We start from the raw sequence: 17,239 nt of genomic DNA on the forward strand, positions 1-17,239 counted from the left end.
AGATATAGCAGTCAATTTGCGATAAGAAAGTTCTAATGGAAAGTGATCAACCTGAACTGTTAATTCTGTTTCTCTCCACAGATGCTGCCTGACCTCAGTTTTCCAACTTATTTTGCTGTTCTTATATCAGACTTCCAGTATCTGAAGTATTTTGCTTTTGTGTTCCTGACCTTATTCAAGACGGGCCGTGAAGAAAAACCTGGGAACTACAGACCAGTAAGCCTAACATCAGTGGTAGGTAAGTTACTTGAGAAGATTCTGAGGGATGAGATATACGTGTATTTGGAAAGACAGGGTTTGATTAGGAGTAGTCCGCATGGCTTCGTGCATGGGAGATCATGCCTCACAAATGTGTTAGAGTTCTTTGACGAAATGACTAGGAAGGTTGATGAGGGCAGGGTGGCAGACATTGCCTATCTGGACTTCAGTAAGGCCTTTGATAAGGTTCTACGCGGTAGGCTGTTCTGGAACGTTAGATCACATGGAATCCAGGGAGAGTTGTCAAATTGGATACACAATTGGCTTGATGGTAGGAAGCAGAGAGTAATAGTGGAAGGATGCTTGTCGGATTGGAGGCCTGTGACTAGTGGCGTGCCTCAGGGGTTGGTGCTGGGCCCATTGCTGTTTGTTATCTATATCAATGATTTGGATGAGAACGTACAAGGCATGTTTAGTAAGTTTTTGGATGACACTAAAATAGGTGGTATCGTGCACAGTGAGGAAGGTTATCAGAAATTGCAGCAGGATCTTGATCAGCTGGGGAAGTGGGCCGAGAAATGGCAAAAAGAGTTTAATATACATAAGTGTGAAGTGTTGCATTTTGGAAAGTCAAATCAAGGTAGGAGTTTTATGGTGAATGGTAGGGCCTTAAGGAGTGTAGTGGAACACAGGAATCTTGGTGTTCAGGTGCAAGGTTCTCTTAAAGTGGAGTCACAGGTAGACAGGACAGTGAAGAAGGCTTTTGGCACACTGGCCTTCATCAGTCAGGGTATCGAGTATAGAAGTTGGAAGGTTATGTTGCAATTGTACAGGACATTGGTGAGGCACACTTAGAGTATTGTGTTCAGTTTTGGTCACATTGCTATAAGAAGTATGTCATTAAACTGGGAAGAGTGCAGAAAAAATTACAAGGATGTTGCTAGGTCTCAAGGGACTGAGTTATAGGAAGAGTTTGGACAAGCTAGGACGTTTTTCTTTAGGGCGTAGGAGACTGAGGTGTGGGGGCTCTTATTGAAGCATATAAGATCATGAAAGGCGTGGATAGGGTAAATGCATTCAGTTTTTTCCCCAGGGTTGGGGAATCAAGGACTAGAGGGTATCCATTTAAGGTGAGAGGGGAAAGAATACATGGGAACTTGAGGGGCAACTTTTTTACACAGAGGATTGTACGCATATGGAATGAGCTGCCAGCAGAAGTGGTTGACGCAGATACATTAACAACATTTAAAAAGCATTTGGATGAATACATGGATAGGAGAGGTATAGAGGGATATAGACCAAATACAGGGAAATGGGGTTAGCGTGGATGGACATTTTGGTCGGCATGGACCAGTTTGTGCTGTAGGAGTCTATGACTGGATTTAAACTGTAAATGCCCCTGAAATAATACTGCTGCCATTGAGGTCCAATTTACTTTTGATGTTCCTATCTGCATTCCCAATATAACCCATCTGCTCCATGGTTATGAGACCAGTGGGAAATCTCAATGCTGCAGTTTCCCTCAGTTCTAGTGCTCTATACTCAAAATCAGCACAGGAAGTTGGGGCAAAGTCAGCCCCTTCATTGTGTAAGGATCTAAATAATAATGGGAGTCAATTGTTATTGGAAGTAGGTGAGAATGTGAAGTTGAGACCACAATCAAGCCATCTATGATCTTATTGAATGGTGAAACAGGCTAGAGGGCTAACTGGCTGCTTCTAAGCTTATTTTGCATGTCGGTATATAATGTGTCACCGGCAGATTCGCAGACAACATGCATTATTTTCCATCACCATACTTACCGGGATCACCATCTGAGTCATTAACATCAGCGGCATCATCAGTAAACGGTCTCAAGCAACTCTGCCTGTCCACAAATCTCGATCTACGGTTTCGGCAAGCTGGAATCATGCCATCTGAAGTGAAATCAGATTTACCACTTAGATCAACTTTAAACCATCAAGAACCAACACATTGGTGCTAATAAACGTGACTGAGTGGTTCACGAATGTTTGCTTCCTTGGTTGGAATCCATTTAAGGATTTAACAGAAGCGCACACTAAGACGAACATTCATTCTCAATGTCACTGGGAATAATATTGGAGAAAACTGATGTGCTAACTTTTCTGAGTTGGCTGGATGGTTCACGTGATTCGGAATAACATCAAGAGCATGCGTTTGATCCCTGCTCTGACTGAAGTAGGCTTGGGACCTGCTCTGGGGAGTGGAAGGCACTGGGAAAGCGCCACTGATGCAAATCTAGCAAGGAATCTGCTCAGGATGCAGCATCAGCGGAAAATGAGCCAGCCAAGGATTGGCCTTCAGGCAGAGCACGTGTGAAATAATGATTAACACCTAATCTTAGAAAATAAGGCACACTGATATTTACAGGAATACAAATGCATGATATACAATTCTGGAAGTTAAAACCTGGCACATCAGATTACAAAATGCAGAGTCCAGATCAGGTTACCTGAGGTTTCAGCATCCACTCCATTATCCTCAGCAACCTTAAGGAAAATCTACAAATAAAAATGACAAAGAAGTAAAAGGTCTGTGCTCATTCGCAATTTATCAGAAATAACTATAAGCATGATAATAAAGATATAGATATGACAATTTATGGACCAATTCAGAATCTGCAGGCTTAGTGCAAAATCTCAGGCACTGCTTAGTTCTAGCGGCACGATTGAGTTGGGCAAATTTTCCCTCTGCAGCAGCACTGACTTCCATACTGCAGTATTTTGTACTTGGAATCAGTGTTCATTGAAGGTGAGAACAAAGGGAGTGGTAATCAGGTAAGAAATAACGTAATTGTGTCATTGGCAGTGATGCACCATGGTGAAACTAACCCCATAAATCCACCAGTGCTTCACATATTGGAAGAATTCTGACAAACACTCAAATAGCATCTCTTCTTCCTTACAATAGCAATGCTGTAACCCAACAGAGGTCCAATCACAGATAGGATGAGCAACGATCTCCACCACAACTGGGATACATGGTACATCTCATGGGCCTGCAAAATGTTTTCGCTTTAGTTATCATGTGCTAAAGATTAATCATGCTGAGTTGATTCAGGGATGAGGTTTTCTGGTCTACTATATTCCTGTGTGGATGCTCTCTGTTCATGCTGTAAATTCAGAATATTTTGACTTTTAAGACTTGTTAAAGGCATTTTCAAATAAAGTAGTATTATTCAAGGATATTGACTCAGTTCTATATTCTTTCTTGGAATAAAACAACCCTTGAATATCCTCTGCATATTTCCTCAGAACTCAAACTGCAGCCCTAACTTCAGGCACTTACTGACTTTCTGTTTCCTCACCAAGTGATTGATCTTCATGTGTCAACGAGTTTTGTCAGGATAGTGGACCATGAGGTTATCATGATGGAGTCTAGTCCTCTAGCAAACACTCAATTAATGGCACTGGATGACTATTTGGAGTGGAAACTATGGCAGATAGTTCTGAGGTTTCCTTGAAGCACAAACTATGATCACCCAGGCTGAAATCAGTAAACTCAACATCTAATTTGGGATCAGATGCGATCAAGCATTCTGCATAGCTCCAAATTCCAAACCAAATTTAACAACTGGTCTATCCAAGGACACCCTACCCTCACCATTTTCAGCACATTGACAAAAGACACAACAATTAGACACTGTCTATACGAGCGTTCACTGATTGAAGAGCTGGTCTTTGGGGAGAAGCAAAACATGAAACCCAATATCTTACTTCTTCCAGGGTGGTGTCAGAGATTCCATAACTGGAAATTCCAAGGTCAGAGAGCCTGTCATCAATCTCATGAAAAAGTTCCACAAAAGCCCCATCTTTAGCTGCCTCATAAGGCAGCACATAGGTCAATTCATGGCCAATATCTTCAACCAAGCGAGCCTTTGGAATGTGTTTCAAGATGAGATTGGAAATGGCCGAAACATCTGGAAAATGGAGAGTAGAAGCAAGAACACATTAATGAGCCATTTGATGCTACTGATGCATATAACCTGGATAATGTTGATTGCACCATCATTAACATTGTTTTAAAAATCCCTCAAAGGAACATTTCCTTTGGTTAAAGGTAATGAGTACGGAGGCAGCTGGCACCAGAAGTAGTGTTGTGTAACTAGAAGGAGGAGCAACCACACCTAACACAGCTTTAAGCAAGCAAATTATTTGCCCCATTCCAAACTTGGCTGACTGAGAAGGTCACAGCAACCTGTTCCTCTCTCTCTCTCTTTCTCCCTGTAAGGAAATGTCTGACCTGTATCAAGCATATTCACCAGAAACAAAACGAGGAAGCAATGTGGCCAATAAATAACTGCAGGCATAACCCTGTATTAATTCGACTCTGGTGGATTTGAGTTGCTCATTCTAAGCTGGTGTACTTGGTCTTTGTTAGATTTTGTTTACCTATTGTGATGGTATCACTTTCTTGATCACTGCCAAGCCCAGCATCAGAGCTGCTTTGAGAAACACTGTCCTCCTGTGAATGAGACCAACAGAGTAGATGCCCATTAGTCCAATGATGTAACTGGAAGACAGCAGTAATCACTTGAAGCACATTTACCACACTAATCACTACGCTATAGAAAAGATACAGAGGCCCTGGAGAGGGTACAAAAATACTTACAAGAATAATACCAGGCAGGCAGGGGTATATGTATTAGGAGACAACATGTTTCTGTGGGTCTTGTTTCCGTTTGAAAGAGAAAGCTGAGTGGGTACCCTATTGGTAATCTTTAAAAACTATGAAAAGCTTAAGCAGACATGGAAAAAATATTTCCACATGTAGGAAAGAGCAAAGCTACGGGTTATTGACATAAGATAGTCACCATAAATCCAGTAATGAATTCAGAAGAAAGGTCTTCACCCAGAGAGTGCAGAGAATGGAGAAATTGCTACTGCAGGATTGTCCAAAGTGAATACTATAGATGCACTTAAGGAAAGGGTAAAGCAGCTTAAGAGGGAGAAGGATTGAGAATTTTGTACTGATAGAGTTAGATGAGGAAGGAGCAGTAAAATATGAATATTGGATAGACCGGCTGGGCCGAATGGCCTATTTGTGTCTTTTATCTTATGTAATTAATACTTACCTTTTTTAAGTAGGACATGGTACTGCTGCTGTTTCTACAGGAACTGAGAGATGGCTCCAAATCTTTCTTGACCAGAGTGAGATAGTAACCTGTGCCTAACTGGTTCTTTAGGTACAGTGATGATCCACAACAGCATAGCTTGCCATTAGAAATAATGGCAATCCGGTCTCCCAGCATGTCCGCCTCATCCATATGATGTGTAGAGAGGATAATCGTCCGACCTGGGAAGCAAAACTAATTTACATATCTCCCCACCAGAATATAACACTGCTCGCCAGAAATCACCATGTACAAATCCACAGATTTAAAAGACATTGTTAAGTAATGACTGTAAGCAACTTTGGATCCTTACTCAGTAACGGTGTATTAAATACGTCTCTTCAAAGGGTGCAATATTCCTACAAGATCATTACACATTATCTGCTATGCCAGTCACTGTAAGCAAATAAATGCACTGAAATTTGATTTGAACCATATTCAAGTTAAGTGTATAAGCATGTCCTTAGTTCTTGGCTTGCAAACCAAGTATATCAAGTGGTTTGTGGACAATAACCCTTTGTTTGAAATGTTAACGTGGGTTCTGATTTCAACACCGTTTTAACCATTTTGGGGCTTCCTTACACTATGAGGACTGAAAATGCTTACTTCAGTGTTGCCAAATTTTAAATCTATCAGCCCAATCCTACTGATTTTTTATAAATGACCAGTGAAAGATTAACAGAACTCAAGCAGGAGGATTAATTAGATTAATCATAACTTAGAACTTGGGTGTTATGCAGCAGGAGCTTTTGAGAGAAAGGCTTACATTTATACAGGTGCTTTCATGATTTCAGGATGTTACAAAGCATTTACAGCAATGAAGTCTCCATGAATTCTATCACAATGTAACAAATATGTAACCAACATGTGCTCAGCAAACTTTCAACAACAGCAATGTAACAATGGCCAGATAACCTGCATTTTAAGCATTGCCTGTGGGATAAATATTGTCCAGAGCAGTGGTGAAAATACCATTTATGCTGTTTGGAATAGTGATGTGGGAAGTTTTATGACCAGCTAAGAAAGCAGCTGGGGCCTTGGTTTATCATTTGATCCAAAAGATGGCACCCCTAACACTTGGTAAGGTATTAGAGGGACATCTGAAATTTTAATACTGGCATCTCTGCAAAATTTCTGGAACGCACATCTTGTGGCTCCAAGTCTACTAACATTATTCTCCCACCAAAAATAAATCTTCAGTAGATTTCTCACTCTTTTATTAAACTACAGAATCTGATAATCAATTTATTTAAGCCCACACAACTGCATTTGGTCCACTGGATTTTGTTTACATAAGTTCCATTTTATTGAACATTAAAGCATGGGGATTTTGCAACATCTTCACAATCTAAGGTAGGATATATTTACATTAGCGAAGATTCACTGACTTGGTCTCTGTGATGAGTGGGTTTGTCCTAAGATCAGAAGCTAAACAAGGTGAGTATATTTGCTCTGGAGTTTAGAATAACGAGAGATGACTTCAATGAAACATGCAGGATTTGGAAGGGATTTGATATTGGTAGTTGCTGAATGACTGTTTCCTCTTGTCAGGGAATCTAAAACACAAGGCTACAGTATCAGGCTAATCATTTTGGGACTCAGATGAGGAGAAATTGCTTCATTCAAAGGCTCGATGGGACCTTTTTAAAAAAAACCTTTAATATACATTAATGGGATGTGGACATCGTTGGCTAGGCCAGCAGTTATTGCCCATCCGTAATGGCCCAGAGGGCAATCAAAAGTCTGGAGTTACACATAAGTCAGACCAGATAAGGATGCCAGATTTCCTCCCTAAATGACATTAGTGAACCAGTTCTTTATTCAATGAACATCAACAGTAGTTTTATGGTTTATGGGCTATACATAGGCTAGCTTCTTTCTAATTCCAGAGTTTTGTTATGAATTCACCATCTGCCCCCGGATTCAAACCCATGTCTTCAGAACCATTAGCCTGGGCTCTGAATTACTTGTCCAGTGACACTGACATCATGCACCCCACATTCTTCACCCCTGGTCCTGTTGCTTCTGTTCTTGTTGCAAAAGTGAGGCACCACGATCACAGCAAAAGGGTCATGAAGGCCATGCTGTTCACAAAATATCAACGCTCCTATACGAGGTGCCACCATGACATTCCCGGCCACACCGTAAACTTACCTTGCCGATATTTCAGCAGCAAATCCCATATCCCTCGGCGAGAATAAGGGTCAACTCCAGCAGTTGGTTCATCCAAGATGACAACTTTTGAGCCACCAACAAATGCAAGGGCCACTGAAAGTTTACGTTGCATTCCACCTTTTAAGTCAAACAAAGTTAAAACATTAATTTCAATCTAAAGATAAGTAGCAGATAAGCAATATCTGAAGATATTGAATATCTGAATCTGAAGACAATAGCAATCCAAGATTTTACAAATAAAGAAAAATAGTTGAGTTACTCATTCCTCAATTGGCTTCATGAGCAAGGATCAAACGCAGAGGGTGGGACAGCTACCTATTCCAAGTTTGTGCTCCTAATCTCATTGAAAATTTCACTTGAGGATAATGTGGATGACAGACGGATTGATTTGGTGCTACTGGCATACCTGTCTCAGTTACTGAGTTGGGGGAGCAGGGTTTGACCCAAAATAAAATGTACAGCTACTGCAACCAAAGAAACATTCCAAAATAGGAAATTTGAAATTCTGCCGTATTTCCAATGACAAACGCTGAAATCAATAGTCACGGAGGAAGTGATCTTTTATATACTCCTGGGCCATAGTTTCAACAGAATTAAGTCCTGGCTTCACAGAAGGATGGGGCACTGGGGGATTACTGAGGGACCACTGGTGAGGTTTTGAATGGGGCATGTTACCCTGTGAGTCTTGCCTTTTTTACAAATGTTTACATGAAAGAGGGGCTCATACGTGGAATACTGTCACATTATACAAAGGGACCAAGACTGAAGCAACAAAGTTGCACTCCAAATTCTTATTTCACCTGCCAAGACAGTGGGACGTCCTTGGAAGTGAGCAATTTTCAGACAAATAGCTCCTATTTTTCATCTTGACCGACAAATCCAGGGGGGAGCTACGACTTATATTTGCAAAATTATCTCACCACAGAGATGAAATTGTGGACTTCTATCTCTATAGCACTATAGCTGAAATGCTCTGTTCAACTAATACTTAGTTGCAATATGCCAGGTATAAACATTGAAAATAGTTGACAATGGCTGGCACCAATGCAAAAATGATCCATTCTTTAAGCCTCCGTCTGCACCTCATAACTCCCCTCACCTTCCCAAATTCCCTGCTGACCTATTTAGAAAGCTAGCTGAAAATCAATGACCACAAAATAGTTAATATCCCAACATTTCCACTTGTGAAGTGTCCAAAATTACTGGTCATAAGTATATGATTGCTACTCTGAGTGGTGGGAAATGTAGTATTCGGAAGAACTGGTTGAGGCAAAATAGAGTAAATGCATTTAAGGGGAAGGCGGATATATAAGACAGAAAAAGAAATAGTTATTTTGTATAGTGAGCTGAAATTGGTGAGGTGATTGTGTGAGATATAAATACTATGACTGTGCTGTAACGTCTTTGTGCAGTGATTTCACTGACCTGAGCCAAGACAGCAAAAATGGCAATGCACATGGCTTTAATGTCCTTGGTTAGGCAAGGGTTTTTAAAAAATTTCCTCAAGACTCCTGTTACAGTTTGCTATCAAGGTGACTCCTACATTACGTGGATGTCAGGAGAGGATTATTCTTCTCCTGCCTCCTAAATAGTCCATTGACAGTCATTGCAGAAGCTCACACAGGAAGAGCAGAACTTGGGAATGGTAACAGCTGGTAATGGTGTGTTAATAGCACTGTTAAGGTTAGGGATATATAGATGGAGGGTATTGATTGATTGAGTATCGCAACACACGTAAAGAGAAACCTCTGAGAACCATGCAGTAGGTTAGGTAGGAGATAAATACAGGTTACATTGTATTCTCCATATAAATCATGTATCAAATAAAAGGACTGGTTTCTGTTTTCCTACTTCATCCAGCTTTTAAATGATTCATCAGCATAAGCCACCCTCAATTTCTTTAAATGATACATTGCTAGGATACCATCACTTGAAAAGCCATTGTTTATTGCCATTCCATTTGTCCTTGAGAAATGGGGGCTCAACCTCCTTCCTGAATACAGCTAGTAGCTCACTAGGTCATTTCAAATACAAGTTAAGAATCATTCCCATTACTGTTGAATTTAGAGTAACATGTAGACTAGACCAGATAAGGACAGCCAGTCTCCTTCCCTAAAGGGAAATGACATTTTACTATAACCTGGTAGTTTCATGGTCACCACTAAGGCCATGAGCCTTTTATTCCAGATTTACTCAATTAACCAAAATCAAATCCCCAGCTGCGTTGATAGATTGTGAACTCAAATCTCCAGATGTCTAGGCCACACATATTGGCCGTTGTGCTTTCATGTCCCTGAACTAAAGCCATTCAATTCTATCTTATTGGGGGACCGCTGTTTTCAGAAAAAGGACAAAATTGGCTGCCAGAGAAAAAAGATTTCAAAATAAATAAAGTGCAATGTGTTAGAATAACCAAAATTGTACAATATAAACCACCTGCCACAATTTGGCCCCAAATATAGATGAAGCACTTTGACCAAGAAGAAAATGATAAAAAAAAAGATGAAAGCTGTCTGTCTTTTTCCCTTTTGCTACTGAACTTTAGTAACCCTTGCGAAGGGCTAGCAGTCAGCACTGTTGAGTAATTCAGCAACTAATAACTGTGTAATCTCATGGCTGCAGATTCCACACACGCAATAAAACTGACAGCTGGAACTGAGTTGGCACATCGTTCTGGCCAGCATATTGAGGCAGAGATCGCACGAGCCATGCACTGGAACTCTCAACTAAACTCCAGCTCCCATCAGAACCACTGTGGAGATGTAAAATGGAGTTGTACTGGTATATCTTCTCATCATGAATGTGATCAAAAGAAGTCAACACAAATATAAGACAACTCCCTGACAACTGAAGGAAAATACAGAAACTGACATTTTGAATTCCATTAGTCAAGGAGAATAACCAGAGGAAGGTTTGCTCACAGAGAACCTTTTAATGACTGCTTGCATGCTGTTGTAATATGCAACAATATACAACACCATGGTAAATAGCTATCTACACAACTTTAAATGAGGATATATACTGCATGACTCATGTATTTTATTTGTTTCAGGGTCAACTCATTTACCTTGAGGTAAGCCCTACATTATATGTGCAAGCTTTCCAGAAAGCATCTGATAAAATTTCCCACAACAGATAACCATTATTTAACCTCAATATTTACCCTCAACTATTATTCAATTGTCATATAATTATATAGAATCTACAGCACAGGAAAGATTCTACAAACTAACTAGTCCATACCAATGTTTCTTTTTTTCATTAATTACAGTGCACATGTATCCATGGCTCAGGGGAGCCTTTTTGTTCATCCCTAATTGCCCTCAAGGTGGTGAGAGTGAGCTGCCTTCTTGACAACAGAGTGACTCATTACAGAGGGCTGTTCAGAGATTACCATGTGTGCCTGTGGTATCTAAACACATGTAAGCTAGGCAGATCAAAGCTGGTAGATTTCCTTTCCTGAAGGAATGAGTAAATGGGTTTTATAATAATCCAGTAGTCTCATGATCATCATCACCAATACCAATTTTATATTTAATTTGAATTTAATTCTCCCAGGTACCACGGTAAGATTTCAACTCGTGTCTTCTGCAGATTGTTAGTCCAAATCACTGGATAACTAATCAATTAACATCCGTACCATCCTCTTCAGTTCTGGTCCATCCGAAGCTTCTTCACCCTACTTCATAATTTATCCTTCCATCCCCTTTTTCCTAATGTAATTATCCAACTTTCTAACAAATGATTCTCTGATATTCCCCTCACCTACTGCATGTTGTAGCTGTTTCCACATTGGAACCACTCTCATTGCAAAGAGAATTCTCCTAAATTCCCAACTGCATCTATGGGCAACAATCCTACATTTCTGGATCCTGGTTCTAAATTCCCCAACAAATGGTAATGCAAACTTACGTCTTGCCCTATCAATCTCCTTCCTTCCCTGAGAAAAGAGCTGCAGCCAAGGCAAAAAATGGCATCAGATAAAAACATGATTAAAAAGGGTATACAGAAATGTTTAAGAGGGTCAAGAGGACATATTTGACTGTCCCTGGCTTTAGTGCTGGGACCACTACTGTTTGTAATTACATTCACAGTTTAGAATCTGAAACTTGATGCAAATTGGTTGCACTTAAAAATATTATCAAACCAGGAAGGATAGTGAAATTTATCACAGCTGGATAGGAACTACATTTAATTTATCTGAAAGCAGACAATTGTAAAATATGACACCACGGAACAAATATGTAGCACGCATGTTTCATGAGGTGGTGTTGACATCGGGTGTAATGTTAAAAAGATTTAATGGATACATTAATCCCTGTCTTTGCAGAAGGACAGCTGACAAAGGCAACAGAAATGTTGAACCACACAGTTATAATGCTAGTGACCAATCTGTACAATGCTCTGGTTAAACCATACCTTGAGTACTGTGTCCAGTTCTGGTTACTGATAAACAAGAGAGAGCTTGACACACTGGAGACAATGCAAAGCAATGCGATGAGACAGCCAAAGTGTCAGGATTCAGGGTTATGAGGATAGACTGAAGAGGTTCTGGCACTTTAGCTTGAAAAAGAAGCTGCTAAGAGGTAGCCTTATTGAGGTATATAAGATGTTAAACGTCATCAAATTTCTTTATCCACAATAAAAGCCGAAAGAACTGCGGATGCTGTAAATCAGGAACAAAAACAAAATTGCTGGAGGGGCAGGTCTGGCAGCATCTGTGAAGGAAAAAACAGAGTCAACCTTTTGGTTCTGAGGAAGGGTCACTGGACCCGAAACGTTAACTGTCTTTTCCTTCACAGATGCTGTCAGACCTGCTGTGCCTCTCCAGCAATTTTTTGTCCTTTATCCGCAATGTTGCTTGAAAATTAGTAGTGAGAGGAGACGTGGGGAGAAAAGTTCAAACCAATAAAAGGTAATATTAATAATATTATCGACAACAGCTCTATTTTATATGTCGCGTGTAGTGTTGTAGAAATGCCAATGCGATTCACAGCAAAATTTGACACTAAGCTACATTAGAAGATATTAGGACAGGTGAGCAAGAATTTGGTCAAAACGGTCGGTTTTAAGCGATATCTTAAAAAAGGCAAGACAGAATTTGAAAAAAAGCCAAGAGTTACCAAGTAGTCATTTAAACAATTAGATTAGAATAGTTCGATATCCTCATCCAGTACAGAAGAATAACTTACCTGAAAGCTTGTTGGTTGTTTCTTTACGTTTGTTGGGCAGCCCCACATCCAAGACCATTTGTTCCACCTCTGTCTTCACCTCACTCCTTGACAATCCCTTTAGTCGTGCGTAAAACCAGACATGTTCCTCCACAGTAAGCCTTAGAAATTCAGAACAGTCTTTGTTACGAGTGTACCCAAATGTTTACTCCGAATCATGTCAATAAATAGAAGGTTAAAAACAGGAACAGAGCTGGGGAGCCAGAGATTACATTTTGAAATCATTATGGGGCTTAGCTCTCTGAACCCTTGTGATGCACAAATGAGCTTGCAAATTGAAAATCTAAAACTACACACTTTTATCTGAGGAGCGGCAAAAATAAATAAAGATACTAATGAGGTTCACCAATGTCACAGTAGCCAGCAGTATTTAGCACAAATTCTACAAGAAAACAAGATGACTTTCCACCTTCTTGCTTGAGATCACCAGCAACTACAGGCCACCTAATCGGAGGTCACAAGAGTTAACAAAAGGAGCTAACAAGGAAACAAAGTTGTAAAATGCAGCATTTTGATATAGTTGCTTTCCTGTTATTTGGGTTTCAGCTTGCAAGACTGGTTGGCCCTCCATTTCAAGAACCAGACCCAATGGATCCCCCAGCTGCATGAGCATTGAGTACACGCCTCCCTATTTCTAACTTGATAAAAACCGAAAGAACTGCAGATGCTGTAAATCAGTTCTGAGGAAGGGTCACCAGACTCGAAACGTTAACTCTGATTTTTTCTTCACAGATGCTGCCAGACCTGCTGGGCTTTTCCAGCAACTTCTGTTTTTGTTCCTATTGCTAACTTTGTTGTTGTTATAGCCATATTATCCTGAACAATTGATCCACCGGTGTTGAATGGAAACTTGATTGGTTCCTGTGCTTGGAGCAAGAAAATAAGGCCTGAGAAAAAAGGGTCTAAGCAGGCCAGTGATAAATGGTGCAGATGAAGAAGCTTAAGATTTTATAAATATCTGACTATCTCCAAGGATCTGGGAGTACTCCTGGGTGGGGTGGAGATTATGATAAATTGCCCTGTGGAGGTTGGGTTCAATTGGCTCTGGCACTGTCTCCCCCCACAACTTTTGTTCACAACTCAAATGAAAGCTCACATGCTCTCTGTTTCACAGTACCAGTTTCCCTCAGTGAAGATGTCATAACTTCATTCTGTCAGACGTGTCAGTTTTAGATAATTACTCAAAGACTGAGGAAGCCACACACAAGTCTGGCTCTGTCTGTATAAGCATGAGTCACTGAACTGTCATCAGAAGCAGAATCATTAGCCAAGAGTAGAGATTACACCCTACTGCCATCCTACTTGGGGTCAGAACAGACTAAGAAACAGTTCTGAAAACCTCATGATCCATGTGATTTGATGCAATTCATTCGCTTTCTTGCGATTCTAATAATTCAGCAAATTACGAAAATTATCACACACTATGTATTGTAGTCTTGTGACTTACAATGAGTCACTATATGCAAGTGAGGCATTATTTTTGGGATTTATCATAACGCTGGCCAATATTCTCTCATTCTTACCAGATATTATTCACTGGCACCTATTTTTATAGCCACTGGTTTCCACCAGCAATACTGGTCGAATAGAGAATAGAGAAATCTCTGCAGCGTGTTGCTTAGGGGGCATCCAAAAGTGACCACAATTTATAAAGTAAAGAGCAAATTCAGCTCAAGCTCTCAGGTGTATTCAGTGATGAGCTACTTTTGAGAATCTGCACTTTGATAGCATTCATATACATTATACATTGAGAAAGGGAACATTCTATTAGGGAACAAACTGATCAAGATTAATCGACAGAACTTCACAATTGCACTTACATATCAAAAAGGACATTGTGCTGTGGGCACACACCCAGGCTTTGCCGAATGGAGTCAAGGTCGGAACAGATATCTTTTCCCAGAATATAAGCGGTCCCAGAAGTCGGTGGAAACAATCCTGTCAATATTGACCTGCAATGCAAGTTGGTGATTATAATGCAACTTGTATAAAGTCGTGGTTTGACACAAAGAGTTGTTTTTCACAAAATCCACAACAATCTTTAAATGTACATATAACCCAAGGATTGGTGTAGGAACCACTTTATTCCCCCATGTACTTAAATTTATTATTTGAATTCACACTTACTGCAGACACTATTCCAAAAGAGGATTTCAAGCAACAAGAAAAGTTGTGTACATTGGATAGCGGGCTGCCCACTTGCTATCCCTCACAGAGTCACAAAGTTATACAGCAGGGAAACAGATCCTTCAGTTCAACTCGTCCATGTTGACCAGATATTCCAGTCCCATTTGCCAGCATTTGGCACATATCCCTCTAAACGCTTCCTATTCATATACCCATCCAGATGCCTTTTAAATGTTGTAATTTTACCAGCCCCCACCATCTCCTCTGGCAGCTTATTCCATACACACAGCACCCTCTGCATGAAAAAGTTGCTACTTAGGTCCCTTTCAAATCTCTTCCTTCTCACCTTAAACCTATGCCCTCTAGTCTTGGACTCTCCTACCCTGGGGAAAGGACCTTGATTATTCACCCTATCCATGTCCCTCATGATTTTATAAACCTCTATATATCACTCCTCAGTCTCCAATGCCTCTCCCTATAGCTCAAATTCTCCAACCCTGGCAATATCCTTGTAAATCTTTTCTGAACCCTTTCAAGTTTTACAACATCTTTCCTAAAAGAGGGAGACGAGAATTGAACACAGTATTCCAAAAGTGGCCTAAACAATGTCCTGTATATCTGCAACATGACCTCGCAACTCCTATACTCAATGCACTGACCAATAAAGACAAGCCTACCAAACACCTTCTTCATATAGTAAGCAACACAAAGCCAAAATCCAAACCTTTGAGAAGATTTTGTGACATGCTATGGTGCTGTATACAAATGCACAGAGAACCCAAGAACTGCTTTTAATCAAGTTCTGCACATAAAGCAACTGGCTTGTTTCTGTTCTTTGCACAGAACCCTTACATAGTCGTGGTTTTGCCAGCTCCATTATGTCCTAGGAAAGATGTGATCTGCCCTTCATAAAAGCTGAGACTGAGTCCATCGACCGCCAGCTTCTTGCCATTGCGGTAAATCTTGACCAGGTTTTGAATAGAGACACCAAGTTTGAGGTGACTTGGCTCCTCTTCCACGCAGACTAAAAAGGAGAGAAAAAGAAGTCAGAGACCATGCAAAAGTCCTTAACATTGCCCCAAAATTGGTCCCACCTAATGCTGATCAGACAAAGAAAAATACTCGGGACTCAAGAAACCTGAATAAACACTCAGCATGTCAGACAGCTTCCGCGGAGTTCTCATAAAACGGCACTGAACTGAGCCAGATTTCAACATTCACTGGTTGAAGATAGAGGTAGGAAGGGGCGGAAAACCAGCCCTCTAGTTTCCTACACAGACAGGAACCAGTTTAGACTGGTGAAAGGTTGGTAGGCCAGTATTGTACCCAGGCTGAGAGGCCTTCCTTCTTTTTGTGGGAACAGGTCAGCACACCACATAGCATAAGCTATTCACCATGCACCGCCCCATCAATGCTCCCACCTCATTCCAGCTCTTACAATGGTGGGCTGCTGAATCCAAGTCTCCTCTCACTTCCTCAGCTTTCATCACAGCCTGTTACTTCTCTCAAGGTAATTCCAATTTGCCCACCAGTTTCAATAGTTCGTGCACAGACTTTAATTAATTTGATTTATTATTGTCACAAATTGAAATATAGTGGAAAGCATTGTTTGTCTGCTATTCAGGCAAATCATTGCCTACATATGTACATCAGGGTAGTAGAACAGAATGCAGAATATGTTACAGCTAAAGAGAAGGTGCAGAGAAAGATCAACTCTATTGTATGGGAGGTCCGTTCAAAAGTCTGATAACAGCAAGGAAGAAGCTGTTCTTGAATCTCTTCATAGGTGTTTTCAAATTTCTGTACATTCTGCCAGATGGATGAGGGTGAAAAAAAGTGTAGCTGGGGTGGGAGGGGTAATTGGGCACTGAACTTGTCCCTGTGCCAAGAGTCATTGAGATTTTACACACAGAAAGAATCCCTTCAGTCCACTGTGTGTGAGCCAGACACTGAACATCCAGCTTGTGTGATCCCACTTTCTTCACTTGGGCCATAGCTTTGCTATAGCATTTCAAGTGTTTATCAAAGTAGTTCTTCAATATCTTGAGGCTTCCCACCATTGCAACACTTTAAGAATGTACCAGATGAAAATCCCAATGAATGAATGAATGTTTCTATGACGGGGGGCAGGTTTAGCAGCTAGAAACAATCTCACCTCCTGTTTTCTATCCCCAGGTCAGAACATCCAACGTGCTACCTAACCTACTGGGCATTCGCCAGCTTTTATTTAACTTAAACTTTATTAAACTTAGAGAAATCGGTACAAAATTCTTCAAGAAATGAACAGTGTGAAACAAAATGAAATTATCATACTTCTTACAAGACTTTTGTTCTGACAGTTCCAGGTGATGTTTACTGGGACCTGGGGATTGTC

At 40.5% G+C, this 17,239-nt stretch overlaps 1 protein-coding gene across 1 annotated transcript in view; it reads right to left on the reverse strand.

Annotated features, from left to right (window-relative positions):
- Positions 1-17,239, reverse strand: part of LOC109913748 (phospholipid-transporting ATPase ABCA1) — an 87,809-nt gene that overhangs the window by 38,488 nt on the left and 32,082 nt on the right. Inside the window, exons 15-23 of the mRNA XM_048595338.1 lie at positions 15,718-15,889; positions 14,559-14,690; positions 12,700-12,839; positions 7,487-7,624; positions 5,294-5,514; positions 4,611-4,683; positions 3,936-4,138; positions 2,672-2,720; positions 2,001-2,114 (exon numbers count right to left, since the gene is read on the reverse strand). Of these exons, the coding sequence (XP_048451295.1) occupies positions 2,001-2,114; positions 2,672-2,720; positions 3,936-4,138; positions 4,611-4,683; positions 5,294-5,514; positions 7,487-7,624; positions 12,700-12,839; positions 14,559-14,690; positions 15,718-15,889 (1,242 nt within the window). The remainder of the gene's footprint in view (positions 1-2,000; positions 2,115-2,671; positions 2,721-3,935; positions 4,139-4,610; positions 4,684-5,293; positions 5,515-7,486; positions 7,625-12,699; positions 12,840-14,558; positions 14,691-15,717; positions 15,890-17,239) is intronic.

This window comes from Rhincodon typus, chromosome 3 (genome assembly GCF_021869965.1).
Source record: "Rhincodon typus isolate 14 chromosome 3, sRhiTyp1.1, whole genome shotgun sequence".
In the NCBI taxonomy this organism is placed as follows: Eukaryota; Metazoa; Chordata; class Chondrichthyes; order Orectolobiformes; family Rhincodontidae; genus Rhincodon; species Rhincodon typus.